Source organism: Hirundo rustica, chromosome 17 (genome assembly GCF_015227805.2).
Source record: "Hirundo rustica isolate bHirRus1 chromosome 17, bHirRus1.pri.v3, whole genome shotgun sequence".
Classification (NCBI taxonomy): Eukaryota; Metazoa; Chordata; class Aves; order Passeriformes; family Hirundinidae; genus Hirundo; species Hirundo rustica.
The window spans coordinates 11,045,727-11,067,468 of NC_053466.1; the positions used below are offsets into that span (position 1 = coordinate 11,045,727).

At 45.0% G+C, this 21,742-nt stretch overlaps 1 protein-coding gene across 7 annotated transcripts in view; it reads left to right on the plus strand.

The window, feature by feature from the left end:
- Window positions 1-21,742, plus strand: part of SLC5A1 (solute carrier family 5 member 1) — a 50,133-nt gene that overhangs the window by 20,145 nt on the left and 8,246 nt on the right. For 3 of the 7 annotated variants that reach the window (XM_040081176.2, XM_040081174.2, XM_040081177.2), the window contains 8 exons: window positions 1,453-1,566; window positions 2,872-2,960; window positions 4,121-4,504; window positions 7,003-7,074; window positions 14,434-14,538; window positions 16,543-16,602; window positions 16,949-17,053; window positions 21,469-21,574. In XM_040081176.2, the coding sequence (XP_039937110.1) occupies window positions 4,418-4,504; window positions 7,003-7,074; window positions 14,434-14,538; window positions 16,543-16,602; window positions 16,949-17,053; window positions 21,469-21,574 (535 nt within the window). In that variant the 5' untranslated portion in view covers window positions 1,453-1,566; window positions 2,872-2,960; window positions 4,121-4,417. The remainder of the gene's footprint in view (window positions 1-1,452; window positions 1,567-2,871; window positions 2,961-4,120; window positions 4,505-7,002; window positions 7,075-14,433; window positions 14,539-16,542; window positions 16,603-16,948; window positions 17,054-21,468; window positions 21,575-21,742) is intronic. The other 4 variants (XM_040081175.2, XM_040081178.2, XM_040081179.2 and 1 more) reach the window with 3 other exon arrangements.

Below are 21,742 nucleotides of genomic sequence, written 5' to 3' on the forward strand. Positions count from 1 at the left end.
ATGGAGAATTATTTCAGTGGAAGGGGCAGCAGCAGCTCAGCTCCTGTTCATGTCTCCCCTGTATGCCATCCTGTTTTCCCAAAAGCATTTCTGGAGCATGAGTGTTCAAAATGCTTGTGAGAGTTGAGATGCTGATTGTGCAGCTCCTTTGCATAATTCCTTCTGTTATTTAGGTTTGGCAATAGTAGGAGCAGGAGGCCAGCATGTATCCATCTCTAAAAAAATGTTCTTCTGGATGCATTGTTTTAAGGGAAAGGGGAAATCCCAAGAAGGGTTAGCAAGGCTCTAATATATACAAAATATAATGGATTATATCATGAGGATAAAGAATAATGTCCTGTGTTACTTACTATTTATGACATACTAATACTTCTATTTTAATGAGGACACTACACAACTGAGAAGTTGCTTGTGGGAATTAATCTGCCCTGCCGTCAGTTGGCTAAATTTGGTGACAGCCTGCATTGGCTTTGGGGAGTAATTTTTAATCTGTTATTCAACTTTATTAGTCCCAGTAGAAAATTTCAAACCCCATCTCTTGCCATTAGTCCTTCCCTATTAACCACCTTAAATATAAAAATTAATAAACCACTAACAAACTAAAAAGAAATTAAATTATTTGCTGTCTTGGCCTGTGCTGTAGGAATAATACAGCCCCGAGGCTGTTGTTTCTATAAGATTGGCAATGCTGAGATCCTGCAGGGCTGAGTGTACTCAGTGGTCACACAGGGATCATTTCATCAGTTGCTGAAGAAGTGAATGTATTTTTTTGCCTCATTTCTGTTGGTCTCTCTGCATACAGATCTATTTTTATGTCCTCTGATATTTCTCCTCTGTAGAGATACTAATCAGAAAATTAGTCTTGAAAGTGTCCATTTTTGTTATCTCTTTTGTCTCTTGATAAATATGTGGTTTTGTTCAAGTTTCTTAATCTGATCCTCTCAGTGCATAAGAATAGAATGACCCTGCTTTCTTTCTGATAACCTTTTAGGAAAGCTCTTGCTTTCCTACTGATTTTTTTTTCTTCTATCTACATCATACCTACTGGACTTCAGATCTTTTTTCCTTTTAGTAATTCTTCTTCAATTGATTGCACATTTTAGTTTCCCACATTTTTGTCATCCTTCTGTGACTAATTCATCTAATTAGAACCAGGTTTTGCTCGCTTAATCAAGATTGCAGGAAGAGAAAAAGGACTTTTGGCACCAGAAGAAAGGTGTTAAACAATTCTCTAACTGCCACCCTCCATTATTAGAACCATTTTAGGAAAGCTGTGCTGACAGCCTCTGAGTTTATGTTTTGTCCACTTGCAAATACAAACTGTTTTCCAAGTTCCTACTGCATGACAAGGAAACCATCAAAGGAGGGCAGAGAATTTACTAACATGGTATCTGGCCTTCTGCAAATAAAATAACTGCAAATAAGAGTCTGTTCTTCATTCCTTGTACACAGGATACTGTATGAGTTCCCATTTCTGAAGAGCATCCCCAAAGAAATCTGCTTTATCTTTATCAAGAGATGTGGAGGAATGCCAGGGAAAAGACTGGAGGAGTTCCTCCACGGGAGGTACTTTGCATGCTGATGCATCTTTCTCTTTGTAATTTATTTGTTTTACCATTGCTTTGTCATTCGTCATCCTCAGGAGGAAGACTTCTACATAAATTTGTAAGAGGCTTGGCTAAGTGCCAGTAGCTCTCCAATTTCCTGTGCTACAGTTCTATTTTCTGAGGACAACACAGCACTTGCAGGCTCTCCACAGTTCACGAGCTGCCCTGTGCCCATCAGGCAGTTGTGGCTGCTCAGTCAGGAATGCAGACCCATGGCATTTATCCTGCTTGGTCTCCATCAGCAGCCTGGGGTGGGAATTTCAGCCGGTTCCTCACTGGTCTGTAGCTAATTGCCCTCTCCTCCATGCTCTGGTTTGTCTATCAGGTAGGAACAGACATATTCATGATAAGCTGATTGTCACCAGGCTCCATCCAGAGGGCAGCAATCATCCTAGACACAGAGCAGAGGAACTGTGTTATGTTACTTAAACTATTTGGTTCTCTCACTCACGTTAAAATCTCTTACTTCAATAAGTTGACCTGGCTCACAGGCAAGAGTAGAGAAATACCCTCAGTATATCAAATTTGTCCAATTGTCTAGTATTGGAACCCTAAATCTGCTTGAAGAGATCCTTCAGGATAATGAGACCTCCTGAAGCACATTGCTAGCTGAGTGTGAGGAAAAGAACTGACTGCTGTGTTCTGAGGTGGTGTTCACTCATCACATCAGGAGATTTACTCATTCTTACCTTTGAAAACTTTAACACAAAGAAAGATTCAGCCTATTTCCAATCTGAAAATCTGCCTGACCTTTCAGAGACCTTTTGTGTGCACTGAATTCATGCAGTGAATCATTGGGTACACCGACAACCCGCAATGCTTCCAGGTTTCTCTTTGGGCTGCAGATACGAGGATGTGGAGATGAGCTACTCAGAGCCTTGACAAAGCTGCCTCCCCTTCTGACAGCCTTGTAGGTGATGCTGGGTTTTGCTCAGATTCTCTTTGTGGCCTACAGAAATAATAAAACACAATTAAGTTTGTTTCCACTGTACATAAATATAGGAATTGTGTGATTACTATTTTTTTTAGACGTTTATTCTCCATTAGTGTTTCAAACCTTGGAATTTTGTTGGGGTGGCCACACTAGGACTGTGGACAGAGGATACAGCATTGCTCAGCCCCTGAGCTCTCCTCTGCAGAGCCCAGGGTGGGAACAAAAGGCTCGTTAGAGTAGATCAGTTCCTGACTAATGTTTTCTTTTGCTTGCTTCTGTAGACTGACACAGAAATGGAATTAATGAAAACCAAACTTTTTGTTTTGTTAGTTGCAAGGACCTGGAGGAATACGCGTCAATCTCTGTAAAGAAGTGCCATCTGCAGCCTATCTTATGCAAACTGTTTCCTGATAATTAAGGTTAGTAAATAAGTCTTTTATTTTCCACTGAAATACACAGCAGGGAAGGTCAAAACTAACGGGAATTTTGGATGCTCAGCAGCTTCCAGGGTTAATTTTTTCTCTGTTGGATTTAAAGCTAACATTTCACAGTCATGTAGGACAAACTGAAGGTGTTTGGGATAGTTTTATAGGAGTACAGCTGCTCAAACAATAGAGAGATTTTTAAATTTTACTCTTGTAAGTAATCCCATTGTATAATAGGTTCTTTGGTGCTTTTTATTAGCTGCAATTACCACAGGGTAGTTTACCTGGAAAAAAATCATTGCCAATGAACAGAGTGCCAGCCCTCGATTTCATCTCCGAGGAAATAACACCTGCAGGATCAGTCGGGCCTGCTGTGCTTCCCGAGTCCTGCACTGCTTGTTCTGCTCAGTGTAACTTCAGGGTCCCATTTTACACCCAAAAGGCTGTAAATGGATAATGATTCCCTCATATCAAGCAGGGATGGGACTCTCAGATATCCTCAGAGCCCAGAAACGTGGCTGGCACCCGGATGTATTGTTCTAAATTCCCTGGATTTCTCTGACCTCTGCTAGCTCCAACAGAGGATCACGGGCATCATTTGGGGAAGTTTCCTTACTCAGAGCTGTGAGGATGTGTCTGTAACCAGCGTGTTCCACATCTTTGTGACCAGTTGCTTTGCTTAGCTTAATTCTGAACTCAGAGGAGCAAATAAAGGGAGAGCAGACCCAAGCTGTGATGAACTTTGAACTTACTCAAATGTGAAACAGATTAGCTACAATAGAGAGCCAACACCATGGTCTAAACTGCCTGGAATTGAGCCCAGTAAGCTCCTGGATCCAGGTCTTGTGTTCGCATGCATCTTTACCTGTACCCATGGGAGAGATGGAAGCAGATTCAAGTTTTCTCCTGCCCAGAGACTTGTTTCTCCATTGGGTAATGCTGCTGAGTTGAGAGATGACACAGAGGGTGTCCCAGATCCTGGACTCCTGGGTTTTCCCCAGGTGCCAGGTCACTCCTCACAGATAATTGCTTACCATCATCAACTAAAAGAACTACATCTTCCATGACTAGATTTACAGGTACAGCCACTTAAAAAAAAAAAAAAAAAAAAAAGCATTCACCCACAGAGAGGTAAATATGCGGGTTTATTGCAGCCAAGCCACTCCTTTCCGTGTCATTCCTCAGACATCTGCTCGTGGATGTTAAAACCCCAAGCACCTTTGGCAGGGACACTGAACTCTGAAATCTGCAGCACCTGTGACAGAGGAGCCCTCTTTGGGAAAGAGCTGTCCAAGGAAAAGCAGCAGTTTCAACTTGTGTCCCATTGGAGACAAGTGAATCTGAAGTTATATATTATATAAGACGAAGGTGATGACAGCAGTTTATCATTAACCTGAACTCTGCAAGAAGCACATAAGGAGAGAAAGAAGAAAGCCAGAGAAGCAGCCAGGATGGAATCCACCATAAAGATCAACAATGCTGCGGACATCTCTGTTATCGTCCTCTACTTTTTGATAGTTCTGGCAGTGGGACTATGGGTACGTTGGGATTTTATTTGGTTTTACTTAATGAGCGGGTAGATTATAGAGTCTTGGCAAAATAGCTTAGTAAGTGAGAATGTGTAATTATATAAAGATTTTGATGTTTAATTGGAATAGTTAACAAGTGCATGGTGGGCAAAATGTGAGCATCTATTTACATGAGAGGGGATTAGGGCGGCCAAGGGAGGCATCCCTTTGGAATGGGATGGAACCAGTGGGGCAGGGGGAGCGATGGGGTTTGTGTGGGACGGCTCCGAGGGATGCGATGGGGGCAGATCAGCCAGGGTCCCTCCTAGAAACAGGCCGGGCCCCGGAGCTGGGCTTTGGGGCCGCGGGGAGAGCCGCTGCTGTGAGGTGATGCCGTAGGAAATAGTGGGGAGAGGGACTTGCAGGGGTGGGCAGGGGAGGGAGGGCACAACGGCTGTGCGGGCTGGGGGGGCGGTGTGGCCGCCGGGACGGGGACGGGACGGGACCGCAGAGCCGCCTCGGCCGAGGCTGCGGGTGCCCATCGAGGGCAGCATTGCCGGGGCTGTTCCGTGGCTCCAGGGCGCGGAGCCATCGTGCCCGCGAGCGGGACCAGCTCCGGGGCAGGAGCTGGCAGCGCCTCTGTGCTGGAGCCGGGGGCCGCGGGACATCCTGCCCTCAGCCGGCACCGCTGCCAGGGGAGCCCGGAGCGCAAAACGGAGCGGGGACACGGCAGAGAGCACCGGGAGCCAGGGGGGAGAGCACCGGGAGCTAGAGGAGAGAAGCACCGGGAACCAGGGGAGAGAGAAACACCGGGAGCCAGGAGAGAGAGAAACACCGGGAGCCAGGGGAGAGAAACACCGGGAGCCAGGGGAGAGAAACACCGGGAGCCAGGGGAGAGAAACACCGGGAGCCAGGGGAGAGAGAAACACCGGGAGCCAGGGGAGAGAGAAATACCGGGAGCCAGGGGAGAGAGGCACCGGGAGCTAGGGGAGAGAGAAACACCGAGAGCCAGGGGAGAGAGAAACACCGGGAGCCAGAGGGGAGAGGCACTGGGAGCCAGGGGAGAGAGAAACACCGGGAGCCAGGGGAGGGAAACACCGGGAGCCAGGGGAGAGAAACACCGGGAGCCAGGAGAGAGAGAAACACCGGGAGCCAGGGGAGAGGGAAACACCGGGAACCAGGGGAGAGAGAAACACCGGGAGCCAGGGGAGAGGCAGCTCCCAGCCCAGCGCCGGGACCTCAGAGCTGAAGCGTTTGGGAGAATGGGCCGATGCACTTTGCTACAATGGTGGGAACAGGGGAATGTGACCGAATTCGGGTTTCCCTGGGGCAAGCCCTCCTGGTCACCTGAGTACCCGAACATTAACGAGTAGAGAGGAGGGATTGTCCCTCGGGAATCCTCTGCTTTCCAGGAGCATCCCAGGAACATTTCACAGTGCAGAAAAGTCATCTTCAGAACAAGGGCCCCTTTCTAACAGCCTGGCAATATTTTGAAGGGCACCAAAAATTTAGGGTTTGCACAAAACGGACACAACCTTTTCTTTGCCTCTTCAGCATAGGAGTAGAGGCCAAAATCTACCCCCAAAATCTGGAGCCCCGTCCACCAGAACACCTTGCTGCCTTGCAGGAGGGAGCTGGGTCTTGTCACGACAGTCTTGCTGTTGCTGCACTTGAACTTTATGTTAAAGATCTCTGACAACAAAAGTTTGATCTCTGGCTTCTCAAGCCTTTGTGTGCTGAGTTAATTCCTGGAGCCTTTTCTTTCCAGCCGTGATGACATCGTTATTGGACAAATACTTGCTCAATTGCTGTGTGTAGTTAAATGTAAATCCATCGTGTTTACTTCCTTTCTTCTGCATCGGAAGAAAATATATGGCTATTTTTCCCAGGTCTTCTTTCTTTATTTACCTGTTCAAAGTCCGTCAGAGAAGACAATGGAAATCCAGTAAAGAATGGCTCAGGGTCATTAACAAAAATTGGAGGAAACTTCCCTCTAAAGGCCACACCTTAACAAAGACAACAGGAGTTTGTGAAAAGGAAATTTTAACTGGCTTCTTCTTTTGGAACTTCAGAGGCAATCAGGCACATTGCTGATATCACAACAACAAAACAGATACCTGTAGGGGCAGGATGGTATTGAGTTAAAAGCTGCATATTTTATGTTAATAAACTTGCACCTTCTCGTCCATTTTGATGCCTGAAATCAAAGGCCCCAGTGAAAAATTAATGTGAGCTTTTAACCGGAGTGATAATTTTTCTTGGTTAAATTTAATCTTATTTAGTGTTTCACGCTATAATGAAAGGTGAAGGAATGAAACTTGAATGGCTAATGCAGACCGAGATAAAATAATCATGTTTCCATTGTATTATTGTGTTAATCATGAGGTTGTTCATTTATCCACTCTGTTTCTTTCACTTTGCCCTGGCCATGTTTTATTATCCCTTCAATCTAGCTGTCCTCAGCCCGTGTAGAGCTTGCCTAGTACACTTGAAATAAGATTTAAACTCTCTTTTTCCCTTTGTTGCAGGCTATGTACTCCACCAACCGCGGCACCGTGGGTGGGTTTTTCCTGGCTGGCCGGAGCATGGTTTGGTGGCCGGTGAGTGCTGTGTGCTGTGTGTGCAGGAACAGAGCTGTGCTCTGCACCCCTGGCGCTGCCCAGGCCCCTCACACCAGCATCTCTGTGACACTGCTGGGGCTGGGGTGGCTTCGTTGTGTGGTGCAAATCCAGCTCCTCCTCCAGCTGTGCTGTCAGGGCAAACTGCACAAACAAAGCCACGGGGTGGGCAGGGAAGGGTGCTGGGGGAAGTTGTGTTCAGCTCTGAGCTGTCTGATGATGTGATTGACTTGTTTGAGCATAAATACATTGGTAACGTTGGTACAGACAAATCCAGGGCTTTGCCTTTCATCCCACTTAAAATCTTTTCAACATTTGGTCTCTGTTCTTTTTGTTGCACTAAAAGAAGCTGGCTCATTTTAAGGTTATCACAGACAGGAATCAATTTACTGGAAATTTTTCCTCTTTATTGCTCTATTTCTACTTTTGGTAACAAGTTCTGGTCCGTACAAGGAGAAAAATCCTGGAAATGTTCTGATATGTTATTGGTTAAATATATTTTAAATGTATTTAAAGATTAGCTGTGGCTTACATTGATTGTCTTCTGTGGATCTCTATTATCTTCCAAGTAGAGAACAGGAGTCGTAGATACAAAGTGTTCTCAGCCATCCATTCCATCAGGTCTTTGGCAGAAATGATGTTAGAAACAATTATCTATTTCTTCCTGATCATAGACTCTCTTTAATATGAAAAGCAGGAAATTTAGACAAACCTGCATTTTTTGTATTACTGGAATACAGAAAGTGGAATCGTGTTTTACATGATTCCATTTGTTTGAAAGCAATTCCTCAACACTCCTGATCTTGCATTCGGTCTCAGAAAACGTTTCTACACTTCATTAAGGTTTGGGAGTCAAGACTCCACACACATTGATTCAGTTACAGGACCAGAAGAGTGAGAGTAAATATTGGTACCCATTAAGATTTAGGAATTTTCTTGAGGCAGGCTGCAGAAATACCTACAGACCTCTCAGTCCTGCGCTTCAGAGAGCTGCTCTCTGCCTGTAGAAGGCATTGGCCCAGCCTCTTTAAGGACATGAAAGGATTAAAGGCCAATGACAATAAATGGTTTCTTCAGCTGATGCAGTAGATCTAAGAAAATTCAGGTTCCTTTGGAAGATTGAGGAAAGAGAAAGTTTCTAGGTTATTTTAAGATAAAACCAATAGTTCTGGGAGAAGAGAAAAAACCCCATCAGATTACTCTGCTTAAGTGTCACTTTAATCAGTGGGCTGGTTTTAACCCGGTGCCATTCTGTCTGTCTGTCAGGGGGATATGAATACCCTTTTGTGCAGATGTAAATGGAGATGGAGGCAGCAAGGCACCAAAGACTCACCGCGGAAAAGTTCTGTCTTGCTCCAGTGGCACTGAGAACTCCGAATGATTCCCCTGACACTTGGGGGAGAGGATCTGACAGAGTCCTCTGCCAACACAGACCCAACAGAGTCAGCAAGCTCCCCTTCCCCCGAGGAAGCCAAAGGGATCACCCCACAGTTCCTGCGGGATCCCCTCTCTCCTTCCCAGGCTCTGGGAGCTCAGCCTGGACACAGTGCTAGTCCCCAGTGCAGTGCTACATCTCCTCTTCAGTCCTTCCCTTTGGAATGCCAGCAGTGTCTTCCCAGGCCATAAAAATAAACCCTTCTTGCTATTCTTCCTCGTATCACTCAAAATAAACAAAGAGCAAGCACTCCCAAACCACAAACTAAACACCGTGTCAGCAGCATCACCCTGGAAAGTTTGCCTTGGATAAAAAGAGATTCCAAAACAGCAATTCCCACAGCTTAGCAGGTAGATGGGATGTCCATCACCCCGAGCAAACCGGGCTGAAATCATGAGGAAACCAATGAAAGTATAGAAAGTTTGGTCAGAGATGTGATCTCAGTTCTGCAACAGCTAAAGCTGTGTGTGATGTTTTACTTTTGTGCTTTGATTTCTCTCCTGTGCCAAGTCAGGGCTCACCTGGAATAGTTCTGGAGAGCCCCAGTGCATTTCCACACTCAGGGTGAGGGCAGTTGTTTTGCAAGTGGACTCTTGTTTGTCAGATTTCTCCCCTGCCATTTCAGGATAATGACCCTTGTCATGTAATTGCTTTCTGGAACAGAACAAAATGAAGAAAAAATATCCTTCCACAGATTGGTAGAAACTTAATTCCTCTAAACGAATTGTATTTTTCAGTGGTTGTCTGTATTCTATGCTCTGCAGGGCACCCACAAGTGGCTTTTCTGACCCTACAGGGGAGGAGGTTCTTTAGCAGTGTATTAGGATCTCTTACTCACAAGCTGGGAAAGGGATTCTGTTCACCTAAACCTTATAATATCTGTGCTTTGGTAGCCTACAGGAGACCCTGGTAATGCAGGGCCAGAGGTTATTCCTACTTTTAATAAGGGTTTTGAATGTTTGTCCGTCCCTGGCAAACTGTGATTGTGATTTGATTTCTCAACGGATAAAGTTGGATCAAGACACATCCTGGGCCAAATCTGTCCTGCTTTGGGTCTGATTGTTCTGCCTCAGCAGAATCCAAGAAAATTATTCAGCATTTTGCAGAACCAAGCTCAGAGATAGTTTTCTGGCTGAGGTGAGAGGTCACTTCACTGGCATCACTGCCCTTGTGCGGTGGCTGAGCCACCTCAGTAGTTCCAGTGGGTAATTAAAGGTATATAAGAACATTCTCACAGGTTACCCCAAACTGAAATCTGCCATTGGTTAGTCATAATGGGATGAAATGCTGTGCCCTTTCCACAGTCTTTTTATAGAAACTGAGAGAAGAATCTTCGAGAAACTGGTTTTGGTCTCTTGGGTTTTGAGGGAAATATCTTCAGCAAAGACTCATCTGGCTCTTTAAATCCTCATCACCAGCTCTGCTTTTTTCCAAAAAAGACCCAGAGAAGTTCAAGGCAAGTGACAGCTCTGTAGCAATGGGCCTTGCCAGCTTCAGCTTCCTTTGCGAGATGAAGGAGTTGGGTTCAGCCAAATACTTCCTGCCATTGTAGGACATGAAGGATGTGTTCCTGCAGAGCAGTCAGCTTTGGCAGCAGCCACTCTCACAGGATTAACAGCCCTTTGTGCACAATTAAAAAACCCCAAATTTTTGAAGCTTTCATGCTTTTGAATTTTCTTCTTCGAGTTCTGTAGTTCTGCAGACAGAGCTGTCTGCACAAAATTACGGGTTACCTTCTACACCTCAGTTCCTGAGGCATGAATGGTGATCGGACAAAGAGATCTGGGCAGCTGAAGGCAGCTCTGTTAGAAAGATTCACTGAGCAGGAGGCAGGAAGGGTGCAGGGTCAAGGGCACTCCCAACAGAAATGTAACTCAGCTCGTTTCTGCTCATGGACATTTAGATCTTTGTGAGACAGATAAGAATTAGGGGAAAAAAACCCAACAGGTTCTTGCTTCAGCTGTGCACAGCTTATCTTTGTGGCCATCAGAAGTGACCACGAGCAGGATTTCTCTGATCTTTGCAGCCACAGAAGTTTTGCATAGTCTCAGGATTTTCCCCACTTGCTGAACACTGCTATGAGGAACCAGGAGCCACAATTCTGCTGTGAATAAGATTTGCGTTTCCTTTTCTTAGGAAAAGCAGAATTAGAAATTACATTATTTTGTCAAGTGTCACGCAAAAAAAAAAAAAAAAAAAAAAAAAAAAAAAAAAAGTGTTAAATCAATAGTTTTTAAGGTAAAAAGATCTGATAGAAAATTAAAAGTTCAGTGAAATTAATTTCTACAGAATCTGTGAGAATTTCCAGCTGACCAGGAGGTGTTTCTGTCTCTGAGTGCAGAGTGGGGAGGTGTCAGATCCCCCTGAGCCTGAGCTGTTCCAGCAGCCGTGGGTTTGATGGAGCACAGACATTTTGATGAGTATTGTACACCCATCCCTCCTGCTCAGTACACTGGGAATTGCATAGATTTATGTGGTTTAGTGGGGTAATAATGAAATTCCTAGAATTTTCAGATTAATTGGGAAAGAAGAATAAAACCCCACACTTTCTGCTTTCGGTCTCAGAGCCTTGGAAGTGTGGCAGTAATATTGCATTGTACTGATTTTTTCCAAGTGGCTAAGAGTGATCCCAAAAAACTCAGGCAGGAGAAATAATGCCTTTGCATCAGAGTGAAGTCACAAGTTGCAGGGAAGAGCTGTTAAAGAAAAGCATGAACAGTCTCAAGGAGCAGGAATGAGAGATGTGTCAGGGGATTTGAGAAGCAGCTTCTGCAGGTGACCCAGGAGGAACAAGGATTCCTCAGGGACCTCTCAGGAGCCCTGGGTGAGAGGAGTCCCTGCTGTCCTCTGCAACGGGGCTAAGGATCCAGAAAAGGGTTTGGTACCGAGATGATGCCTCCAGGAGCGTGGGCACGGGGCAGGGGGATGTGCTGGCAGGGAGAGGAGCCACAGGCTGTGCATTCTGCCACTGGCACTGCAGCTGCCACTGGCCTGCAGAGTGCATCCATCCAGCTGGGAATGGCCAGGGCCGGGATGTCACTGCATCCTCCTCTCAATGAGAAGAGCCAGGTGAAACGGTTAATGAGTAACAGGAAAACCACGGTGATCTTCATCTGTTTCAGGGCGGTGGTACTTCTGCTGAACAGAGTGCTCTTGTTAAGACCTGACCTCTTAAAATATTTTAAAAGAGGTAATGTTCCACGTTTGCCTCAGGTTAGTTCAGGTTTTTCGTCCTCTTTCCCTCTTAGCAGCTTTTGTCCCTTTCAACCAACTTTCTTCTTCACCTTCCCTCCTGGATCTGTCTTTAAAGTCAATTCACTCACACATTCACTGAGAACAGTTAACACTTCCAGAAGATTGTTTCCCTCTGCCATTCCCAGTTTCAGCCCAGAGTTTTTAAGATGTTCAGCAGCATCTACCAATGGCAAATCAAGAATTCCAGTAATCAGCCTTTCCAGTACAAAAATCCCCCAGCAGCAAGTTCTTCAGCAAGGCAGCTCGGTCCCAGAGCCCATCTGCCTTTTCCCCTCACCCCTAAAACACAGCAGATGGGAAATCTCTCGTTCCCCACTGGCATCAGCAGCCCGTGGGGTGTGAAGGTGTTTGGTCAGCACTCTTCTTGCTGTGACCATGCTGCAGATTTAAGGGTAACCTGCATTTTCCTGGCTATGAAGCCATGTTCTCCCCTCCCAGCTACATAACTGAAACTCATTTTTAAAATTGCATCCATTATTAGTAGATGATCTTAAAGTTCTGCTGCACTGGATGTTCCCTAATTCAGAGAAAAAAATGCAGGATGTGAACGTGGGATCTGCATTCACATTGTTTTGTCCTTGTGCTGGTCCTGAATATGCTGGTAGTTTTGCATTGGTTCGGTTTGGTTTTGTATTTTTCTTTCAATACAACGGTATTTTAGATAAATTTGAGAACACAGCATCAGCAGCATTGCCTGCAGTATGTCCTGGGCTTTCAGACACTGAGCCAAAGCTTGTGTCTGTCGGTTCTCAAAGTTCTGCTTTAGCTGCTTTTGTTACTTGAATATGCCTTTAAGCTTTTGAAACAGGAGAGGGAACATATTAAATAAAATCAGAGATTAATGTGGTTAATATTTTCTGGTGATTGCATTTCTAGTAACCCAGATTTAAGTTTAATTATTTATCTCCAAGGAGAGCATTGGGCAACAGTGCTAATGCTTGGTATAAATGGTACTTTTTTCTTCACTATCATTTCTGGAAAACTGTTGCTGTCTCAAAGAGGTTAGAAGAAACAGAGGTCTTTTGTTTGCCAGTGTTTGTTGCAAAACTTATCAGTCCTGTAGAAATGTCATATGACAAACTGGTTACAGTTCCGTAGGGCACAACTAACTTTCAGAAATGGTGTAAAAAAACCCCATGTGAACTTAGAGACATAGATTTCCTGTCACAGCAAAAGAACAGTTTGTCTGCAGAAAGACTTGAAGAAATCAGAAGATCAAACTGAGGAAAGAGGAAAAAGTAAGCCTGGAAAAGAGAGTGGAACCCTCTGAATTTTATTTGTGTGTTGCAAATGAAAAATGGGAGAGGATAATCTATTTGTTATAGAGCTCAGCATTGTGGGTTGAAGAGCCTGGTTGCCATTTCTGGCTATGGCATAGCTCTGTAGAATAAATCTGCTCAGCAGAGGTAGAGCTCTGTGAAATCCTCCATCCCCCCAAACCTCAGCTGATTGTCCCTGTGCTCCCAGAAACATTGACTGAATATTTGCTGCTGTTCAAATCAGTTGGACTCAATGATCCTTGTGGTCCCTTCCAACACAGGATATTCCATGATTCAAATGAGAGCATTAGAACAGGTCAGCAGAAGTTCCCTTGCCTGATTTCTATGTGGTTTTCTTTTTAACCTTGTTTTGGGTTTTTGTTGGCAGATTTTTTTTTTTAGCTTCCAGAGAACATAAGAACATAAGAAAAAAAAACCAAAAAAACTTCTCCATCTTCCTTGTCCTCTGCCCACAATACTCAATCCAATCCAACCTCATTTTCATGCTCCACTTCTCACCCTGCATCCTTCAGTACCTGACCCAGTAAATTATCGCTGGGTATTTCTGCTGCCTTTCATGTGTTCGTTTGGAGGAAATGAAGCTCATTCCTTTTCATCTTTTCTATTGTCTAAGATACTTGATTAAGAATTAGATCTTTGTGACAGGCTCCTGCCTGTCTGTAAACCAACAGGAACCTTTCATTTTTTAATCTCTCCCTGTTCATCAATTCCCACGTTCTTCCCACTGTTCTGTTTGTATGATCAGTGCAATATTTGGGGGGTCTTAAAGATCCAGCACTTCTTAAATGTCACTCCTTGGTTTGCTATTGTTTGTAGCTTCCAGAGGTGTTTTCTCAGCAGTCATTCCTGCTATGCAGCTTTCAGAATTTAATTCGGTATTCAAACAACGTTTTGGCTAAAAGTGAACCAAGTTCAGCTCTCACCAATGACACGTTTGGATGCACAGGCTGTGCAGTAGGGAACACCGAGTGCAGGTTTGACAAGTGGGGATGCCCTTGTCATTTCCTTGAACAAGGAAGGTCAGGAAGATCACAGCCTTCTCCCCTGATTGCCTGGATATCATCCCAATGTCAGTTTGGCAAGTTTTGCAAATATTTTTAGATCTGTACTAGTGTAATGCATTTTTTGACTCAGCTGGAAGATATTTGATTGAACATCCTATTCTCCCTCACTGTTGTGGTTGTGATGGCTGGAGGCTCTGGTTTAGGTGAGAACAATAAATGTGAGGCCTGGAAGTGATCAAGGGAGTTGTCAGTCATCATCATCATCACCACCACAGATAAGCAGGAGTTCAATGTGCCAAATAAGGTGATGTTTTTTTTTTAATTCCCATGAACACAAGAGCCAATTTTTGTTTCTTTCTCTTTGCAGATTGGTGCTTCTCTGTTTGCCAGCAACATTGGGAGTGGGCACTTTGTGGGAATAGCAGGAACAGCAGCAGCTGGAGGAATTGCCATCGGAGGATATGAGTGGAATGTAAGTGGCATAAATGTCAGTGAAAGTACTTGAAACATCTGGATTTTCTGCAGAGCTTAATCTAAATAACATTGCCCAATAATTTAGGACTGTCAAAGCTTGTGCTTGGCAACACAAGATTGTTTTCTGCACAGACAAGTAAGAGCCAATGTAACCTAGTATTTAACCTGTCCAAGCCCCTGGAAAAAGATGACACTTGTCGGTTGAGGCTTTTTAGAGAATATTTGAACCAAAAAAATTGGTGGATTTTCTTCTCTGTGCATATATTTTTATTACTTTTAAAGTATTTGCGAAGAACATTTTCAGACTGCAGGATGCTGGGAATAATTTATCAGGTTTGTAATCCATGGTAGTTTTTGCAGTATTTTGCTATGTAGAAATTATTGAAAGGGCTTTGATTTCTTCGCAGGCTGTAAGGAATTTGGAACATCCTTCACGAGCACCTGCATTCCAAAAATCTTTTCCTCTTTACCTTTTCCTTCCTGTAATTACGCGCGTGTTTTGCTTATGGTTCCAGTACAGGGTAGAGATGCCCAAGCTGATTTTCCACGAGCTGCCCGGAGTACGGGGATCAGTGCGGGCTGCAGCAGCACAGACTCACCCCGTGAACGCTGCAGTCCATTTCCTTGTGCTGTCAGGCTCCGTGGCTGTGGCTGACAATGTCGTTGTTGTGCCTAATTCACCCTCGGGGAGGGATTAGGCCATGACACAAAGGGTTGAATGAGCCTCCAGAGGTCGATACTTCCCTCATATTTGCTTCTGAGCAGTGAAAGAATCCTCCCACCCTGCGGGATTTGGCTTGTGTTCCTTAGCGAGTAAATGGTTGTTGCAAATAATCAAGTACTGCTGTGATATAAATGTTTAAGGAAAAGGACAAAGCTTAAAATGAGCTCTAGGAGATGTGCAGTCTGCCAGCTCCCTCTTTTTCATTATATCAGGCCTGTGACAGACCTGATTCTCCTTCTTTTTGCAGCAGAAAGCAAATCAAACCAGAACACAAATCTCTAGGGCCCATATCCTTCTTCAAACAGCTCTAACACTTCCTCTCCTGGGAGCTTCCTGCTGGCCCAACACCAATACACAGTGTGCAGCAGCGGCTGGTTGGGAGGCAGCGATGTCTGCGGCTGTTTGAGCACACACACTGCAGAGTTGGCGCTTTACAGTGGGACAGTTAACAGACATAACAGAAGTAATGAAAGCAATACCAAAACTGTCTGTTGTTCTCCTTGGGTATCCCTGTTCCACTGAAATGATTTTTCTTTTGTATCAGAATGACAGCAGAAGCTGACCCAGTATTTCTTGTCCATCTCACAGTTTTGACCTAAGGGCGGAATTAAAAAATACAGTTTAAAAGCCCTCTAAGCCCTGTGGACGAAATAAATACAGGGTGCAGCTCTGAGGGCAGGAATTTGTTTTGTATTTGTTGATTTAAATGTGTACAAGGCTATACTGGAGAGCATTCCAGCTATTTAAGTCAGAAAGCTGTGGCACTGCTGTACAGTAAGGTCAGTTGTTCACAGAATGCACATGGATACACAAAATTACTAAATTGTAATATGAAAATGCCAAATATTTTATAAATTGCATGTGGTGCATCCCGTACAGTCTATGAAGTTGTTGTAAAACATTCAACAATCCTGGGCTTGCTCTGAAGAGAGCTGGGGTAGTCTGGTGCCGCTGGTGGAGTTGTGGTCCAATACTAGAGAGCAATCCAGTGAGATCAGCTGGTTTTGTAGAAGATACGTAAGCATGCGTGCTTCCTTGGGACAGCTAGCATAAAACCCAGGCTGCATTATAACTGATGAGGATTTTAGCCAAGGTTTTATCCCCAAATTTCCAACTGTAAATCAAAGGACAGAGCAGAACCTCCTTCCCCCACACCGCGGCAGCACCCAGGTTTTTGTGATTTCACTTTCTCTAGCTGCTGTTGGGGCTGATAAATGGTCTTTGGGAGCATTGTCTAGAGACAGGAGGCTAATTCAGCTGATCTTGTCTTTGCTACAGGCTCTGATATTTGTGGTGATTCTAGGATGGATTTTTGTACCCATCTACATCAAAGCTGGGGTAAGTCAAACCACTCCACTGTGCTTTGTTGCTCGTGTTTGCAGCTCAGGGCTGGAATATTGCAAAGTCATTTTGAATGGCATGAGATCCCAGTGTGCCAGAACAGCACTTTATTATATCTGTGTACTTGAAAAATGAGGATTCTCTGTTCTAAGACCTGAGCTGAGAAGTACTTGGTGCTCTCTCCTTGTTCTCCTTTGATTCCTGGAGCTGCTCTTCTTTGAAACTGCAATTGCAGCTCCCCTAATTTTGTGCTCCACTCTCACAGTATCTGAGTGCCAAAAATCTTCCTCTAATTTGATTTGTGCCTTTTCCCCATTATCGAAAACTTCCTCCACTTTCACAGGTGGTGACAATGCCAGAGTATCTGAGGAAGCGTTTTGGAGGGAAGCGGATCCAGATCTACCTGTCAGTCCTTTCCCTGATCCTGTATATTTTCACAAAGATCTCAGTAAGTGAAACTTCTACAGCATTTCCTCCATTCTACACTGATCTAAAGAAGAGCAGTGCCCTTTTACAATATTGTTCTCACAACAGGTCAGCCATATCAGGTTTGGAGCTCTTGGCTGAATTAACAACTATAAAAGTATGATTTTGTGTTTTCTTTATTCCATCCAGTGAGACTCTGGGCTGCAATCTGAGGGTTTTTTTCCTGGCAGTGTCTCTTGATGCTTGTTGTGCTTTGTCCTCTTTTTAGAGTTTTAGGGTTTACTTTTACATTTGCTCTCTTCTAGACAACAATCAGAATGGAGGGAAACTTGTATCGTATTATGGTCTGTTATCATAGGGATCTGTGAAAGCCAGGGCAGGAATTTTTGTCCCTAGATTTCATATTTATCTGTTTTAGTATCCTCTGGTGAACATGCCATCAGAAATATAAATGAGGGAAAAGAGCAAGGGGACTATGAATAAAAAAAGAATAACAGCAATTAGAAAATTGAAGAGTGGGAAAATGGAAATGAGGGAAATTGTAACAGCTGAGCTGGAAGGAGGGAAGAGGAGAGATTCCAAGTGATTGGTGTAAACTTTGAGGTGCTATGAAGTTAATGTTTATTGAGTAAATGGATGTGTTTCTGTGGAGTAGTAAAAAGAGCTGGTGTTTTCCATATATCTTGAAGGTACCAAGCTTCTAAAGAAGTCCACAGTTCAGGCATGCCTCAGTCGGTTGTTTTGCAGAAGTTGTCATGGCAGATTAGTCTTTGCCCTCTGAATGGGAGTTGAGTGATAATAGTGCAATTTAAGCTAAAAGATTGGCCTTTTGCTCTCATTCTCACACCATGATAACTGATCCTTAGAGAGGTTATAAATTAAACAGGTTGGTAGTGTGAGCTGGCCTCAGAGCTGGAATTCTGTATATTTTAGAAGGATTGGAGGTTTGCTGTAGTTGTGCCCAGCTGTCATAATCAGAACTCCTGGGTACCACACAGAGTTCTGGATGTTCCAGCAGCAGAGAAACTCCTCCGGTCAGTGACTCACAGTCCTTTTCAGCAACACATGTTAGTAGTGAGCCTATCAAGGTGCTACATAGGTTCTGAATTTACTATCCACCTTTGATTTCCAGCCTGTGCCATGCCTAAGGCTCTGATTATGGGATTTTTCACTGTTTCCGTTGGAGTGTCCTGTTTCCAGCAAAACCAGGTTCAGCATTTAAGCTTCCAGTGTGGTCATGAGGCTCAAACACCCTCTCCACAGTCAAGGGATCCATGCAGCAGCACGTTACCTGGGCCCCACTCACCACTGGCCCATCCCAGCTTCCCATCAACCCATTTATTCTGGGTGTTTGTGGGGAAGTGCCACGGAGCTGGGTCTCTGTGCTATGCAGGGGAAAAATACGGTGCTTAATTTCCTCTAAGCATTCCTTTAGTTTCCCCCAGCTGCCCCGAGCAGCTGTGGCAGTGTCTGTGCCTGCACAAGTGAGATTCCTGCAGTGCACAAACAGGAGTGCATTGCTGCCTCGTGTCGCTGCATTTGGGTGGGCAGGGCCTGCCCAGGACTGATTTCCTCACTCTGGATCGGCTCAGGCAGAGCAGCCAGGCCTGGGAGGTTTCAGGCGCTGTCAGAGGATGTCAGAGGAGGTTTTGCTGTGCAGCACCATGTCCACATGGGAAGGGCTGTTCCGTGCTGGGCTGCAGGGAGCTGTGCTGAGGGGAGAGGTGCCAGCACAGGGAGGAGCACAGGCCTCCCTGCCCACTACACCTTGGATATCCAAACACATCCACCTGAGAAGCCGTTGTGTTTTACTTCCCTCGGTGCTGCCGTGGCAAACGCTCCCTTGTGGTCTCTGGGGCTCCTTGAGGTTTGATAGAGGAGGATGGGCCTCTTCCCTGCCCTGATGGGATATCACACCCCAGCGGTTCTCACTGCCCCTTATCCTTGCAGAACAGCGGTGTCTCCTGCTTCTGGGGTTTGTTACTGCATGTGCTTCTTCCCTGCTGTGTTGAAATATTATGTAGTGTACTTATATTATAACAATGCTTTCTAGGGAGCAGTATCACCTATCAGGTTGTGTGACTCCTGCTGGGCCTCCAGGCACAGTGCCACCACCGTGTGAGGATCAGATTCCCCTTGCACACCTCTGCAGTGTCTGCACCATTTCTCTTTCCCTGTGCATTTTCTGTGGGTTTTCTCGATTTCTTACCTTGCTTTGTGGCTAATCAGCCACTTGACAGACAAAGACATGCTGCAAGGAGTTCATCCTTGGGATCAGGATACATGTGATTTTTGAGCCCAAAGCACTTCTGTCATACAGGGGCCTCACTTGTACCTGCTCCCTGTGTGTGCCACACATTGTGAGTAGTGCCCATAGCAGCTTGTAGAGGCTTTTTAGTCACTAGTGTTGATGATATTGGTCACTTTGCCAAAGGAAATGGTCTGGTAAAAATGAAGTCTTGATGGATAGTGATAGACTAAGTTCTGACAAGGCAAAAGGGAATTTAGGTTTGAATGTTTTTGAAGAAATCAGAAATCATAAACTGGAATTTCTAAATCTGTTACAGCATTTTCTTTCTGTTTATTGTGCATAATTTCAGCAGGAAATCTCTGGGGATAGATTTGTTAGGGGGAAGAGGAAGAGAAGACCTTCTCCTAGGAGTGCAGAGTGCAGGGGTTAAAGAGTGGGTGCCCCTGCTCTGACACCCACAGGATACACTCAGCTAGCACGTGTCTGGCCAGGTGTTCCTTTGTGATCCCTGCCTTTGCAGAGACAGCCTGTAGCATAAAGAAAAGAGTGACTCTAATAAGAGATTAGATAAAGATTGTCTATATAGGAGTATGAATGGAGAAACAAGGAAATATTGGAAGGCAATAATCTTACTGGGGAGGAGGAGCAGTGAAACTTGAAGATAACTCAGCAGTTTGAAGAAGCTGATACATTTATCAGAATGTTCAATAATTAACTATACATTTCTTTGTGGGAATCATTTTAGGATCGTTAATATTTAATGATACATAGGCTAAACTAAAGCCAAGAACAATAAAAGAAAGGTGTGGAACATGGACTGATTAGTGGTGTGAAAAGATGGGAGACAAATTACCATAGAGAGATGGGGCAAAGAATAGGGTCTGACAGGCACTGGGGTAAGAGCTAAAGATCCTGGTTGCCAGTTCAAACTAAAGCCTCTAAGAAATCTGCTTGAGGCAGAGTTTTGGGAGTGGGACCTCTGCTGTGACTCCCTGTTCCACAGAAGTAGCTGCCTGCTGCCGGCACGGTGGGGCTGCAGAGCTCCGGCCTTTTCCTCGTTTTCCAGCAGAAACCAGGGCGAGGTCCTGCCCTGCAGTCAGAGTTTCAGCGTCTCGGGAATGCAGATGGTTTTTGTCCCTGGCATCTCCCAGGCTGCAGCACTCTGTTGTGCGTGCCCTGCTCTCCCCGGGCCAGCAGCGGGGCTGGGCTCTGACCCGCAGGGCTGGGCTCTGACCCCCGGCTCTGGCCGGCCCTGGAGCCCCCCAGGGCTGCTGTGGGAGCTCTGGCCCCGGGCTCGGCACAGCTGTGTGTCCTTGCTCCGGGGGGAGAACCCCACGGGAGCTGGTGTCAGCTGAGGACGGGAATCCCTGTGCAGAGCCCTGCGTGTGCGTGCAAGGGAGGAGGGAGCCCGGGCTGCAGAGGAGCCCGTGAGCTGCACGCTCAGGAACAAGCTCTAATGAAAGCGTAATTTACAGTAAGGCATCACCAGTGCACCGGGGCAGATTATTCTGATTGCAAACTTGTATAAATAACATTGATGCCAATTATCTCTAAATCAGGAACGGATTTAATGGGATTAACATCCCAGTGTTACTCTGAAACCTGAACAATCCCTTCCTTATGCAAGAGCTAAATGTCTCTTAGCCAACTGTTGTCAATTCTTCTAACAGGAACTTAAAAATAGAAACCATATAAGATGTTTGCCTTTAATGCAAATGCACCGTTTGTCCTGAACCAGCAAGACAAGCTCCACCACCCGTGAGCGGGAAAGGGAAAGAGAATTGTGGGGTGGCACTGAAGGAAGAGAACTGTGCCGTGTCTTGGAGGTGTCACACAGACCAGCCCTGCACACTGCCCCAAATGGAACTCACACTCAGTTTTAAGCAGTTTGTTTTGAATCTGTCTCTTAGTGCCTAAGTACTGAGCAGTGAGGTGACTGTCTAGAGAAAACAACCCTGTTGAAAAAGGCCTGGGAATTCTCTGAGAAGTGTTACACCTCTGGTATTAAAAACCCCACAGCTCTGAGGGAACATGGCAGGTGCACAAAATAACTTTTATTTTCTTTTTAATTTGTGTGTGCAGTACTACAAGAGGCAGAGTTGTGTATTTCAGTGCCCTCATCATGAAAGTATAACGTGTCATCATGAACCTAAACATTGCTGAACCTATCATTTTTTCTTTTCTAGGCTGACATATTCTCTGGAGCTGTATTTATCCAGCTGGCCATAGGGCTGAATCTTTATGTGGCCATAATTATCCTGCTTGCTATTACTGCTCTTTACACCATCACAGGTGAGTTTGCAGAGCAGTGCGATAAATCAGAGATGTTGGGGGAGCCACAAGAAAGAGAAAAGTAGAGAAAAAGGGAGAAATGAAAACCTGAAAGGGGGGTTATTTACAGTGGCCTTGGAAAGACAGAGGTGGTGATAAAAGGGAAAAAAAGGAAAAAAATAACTTCCA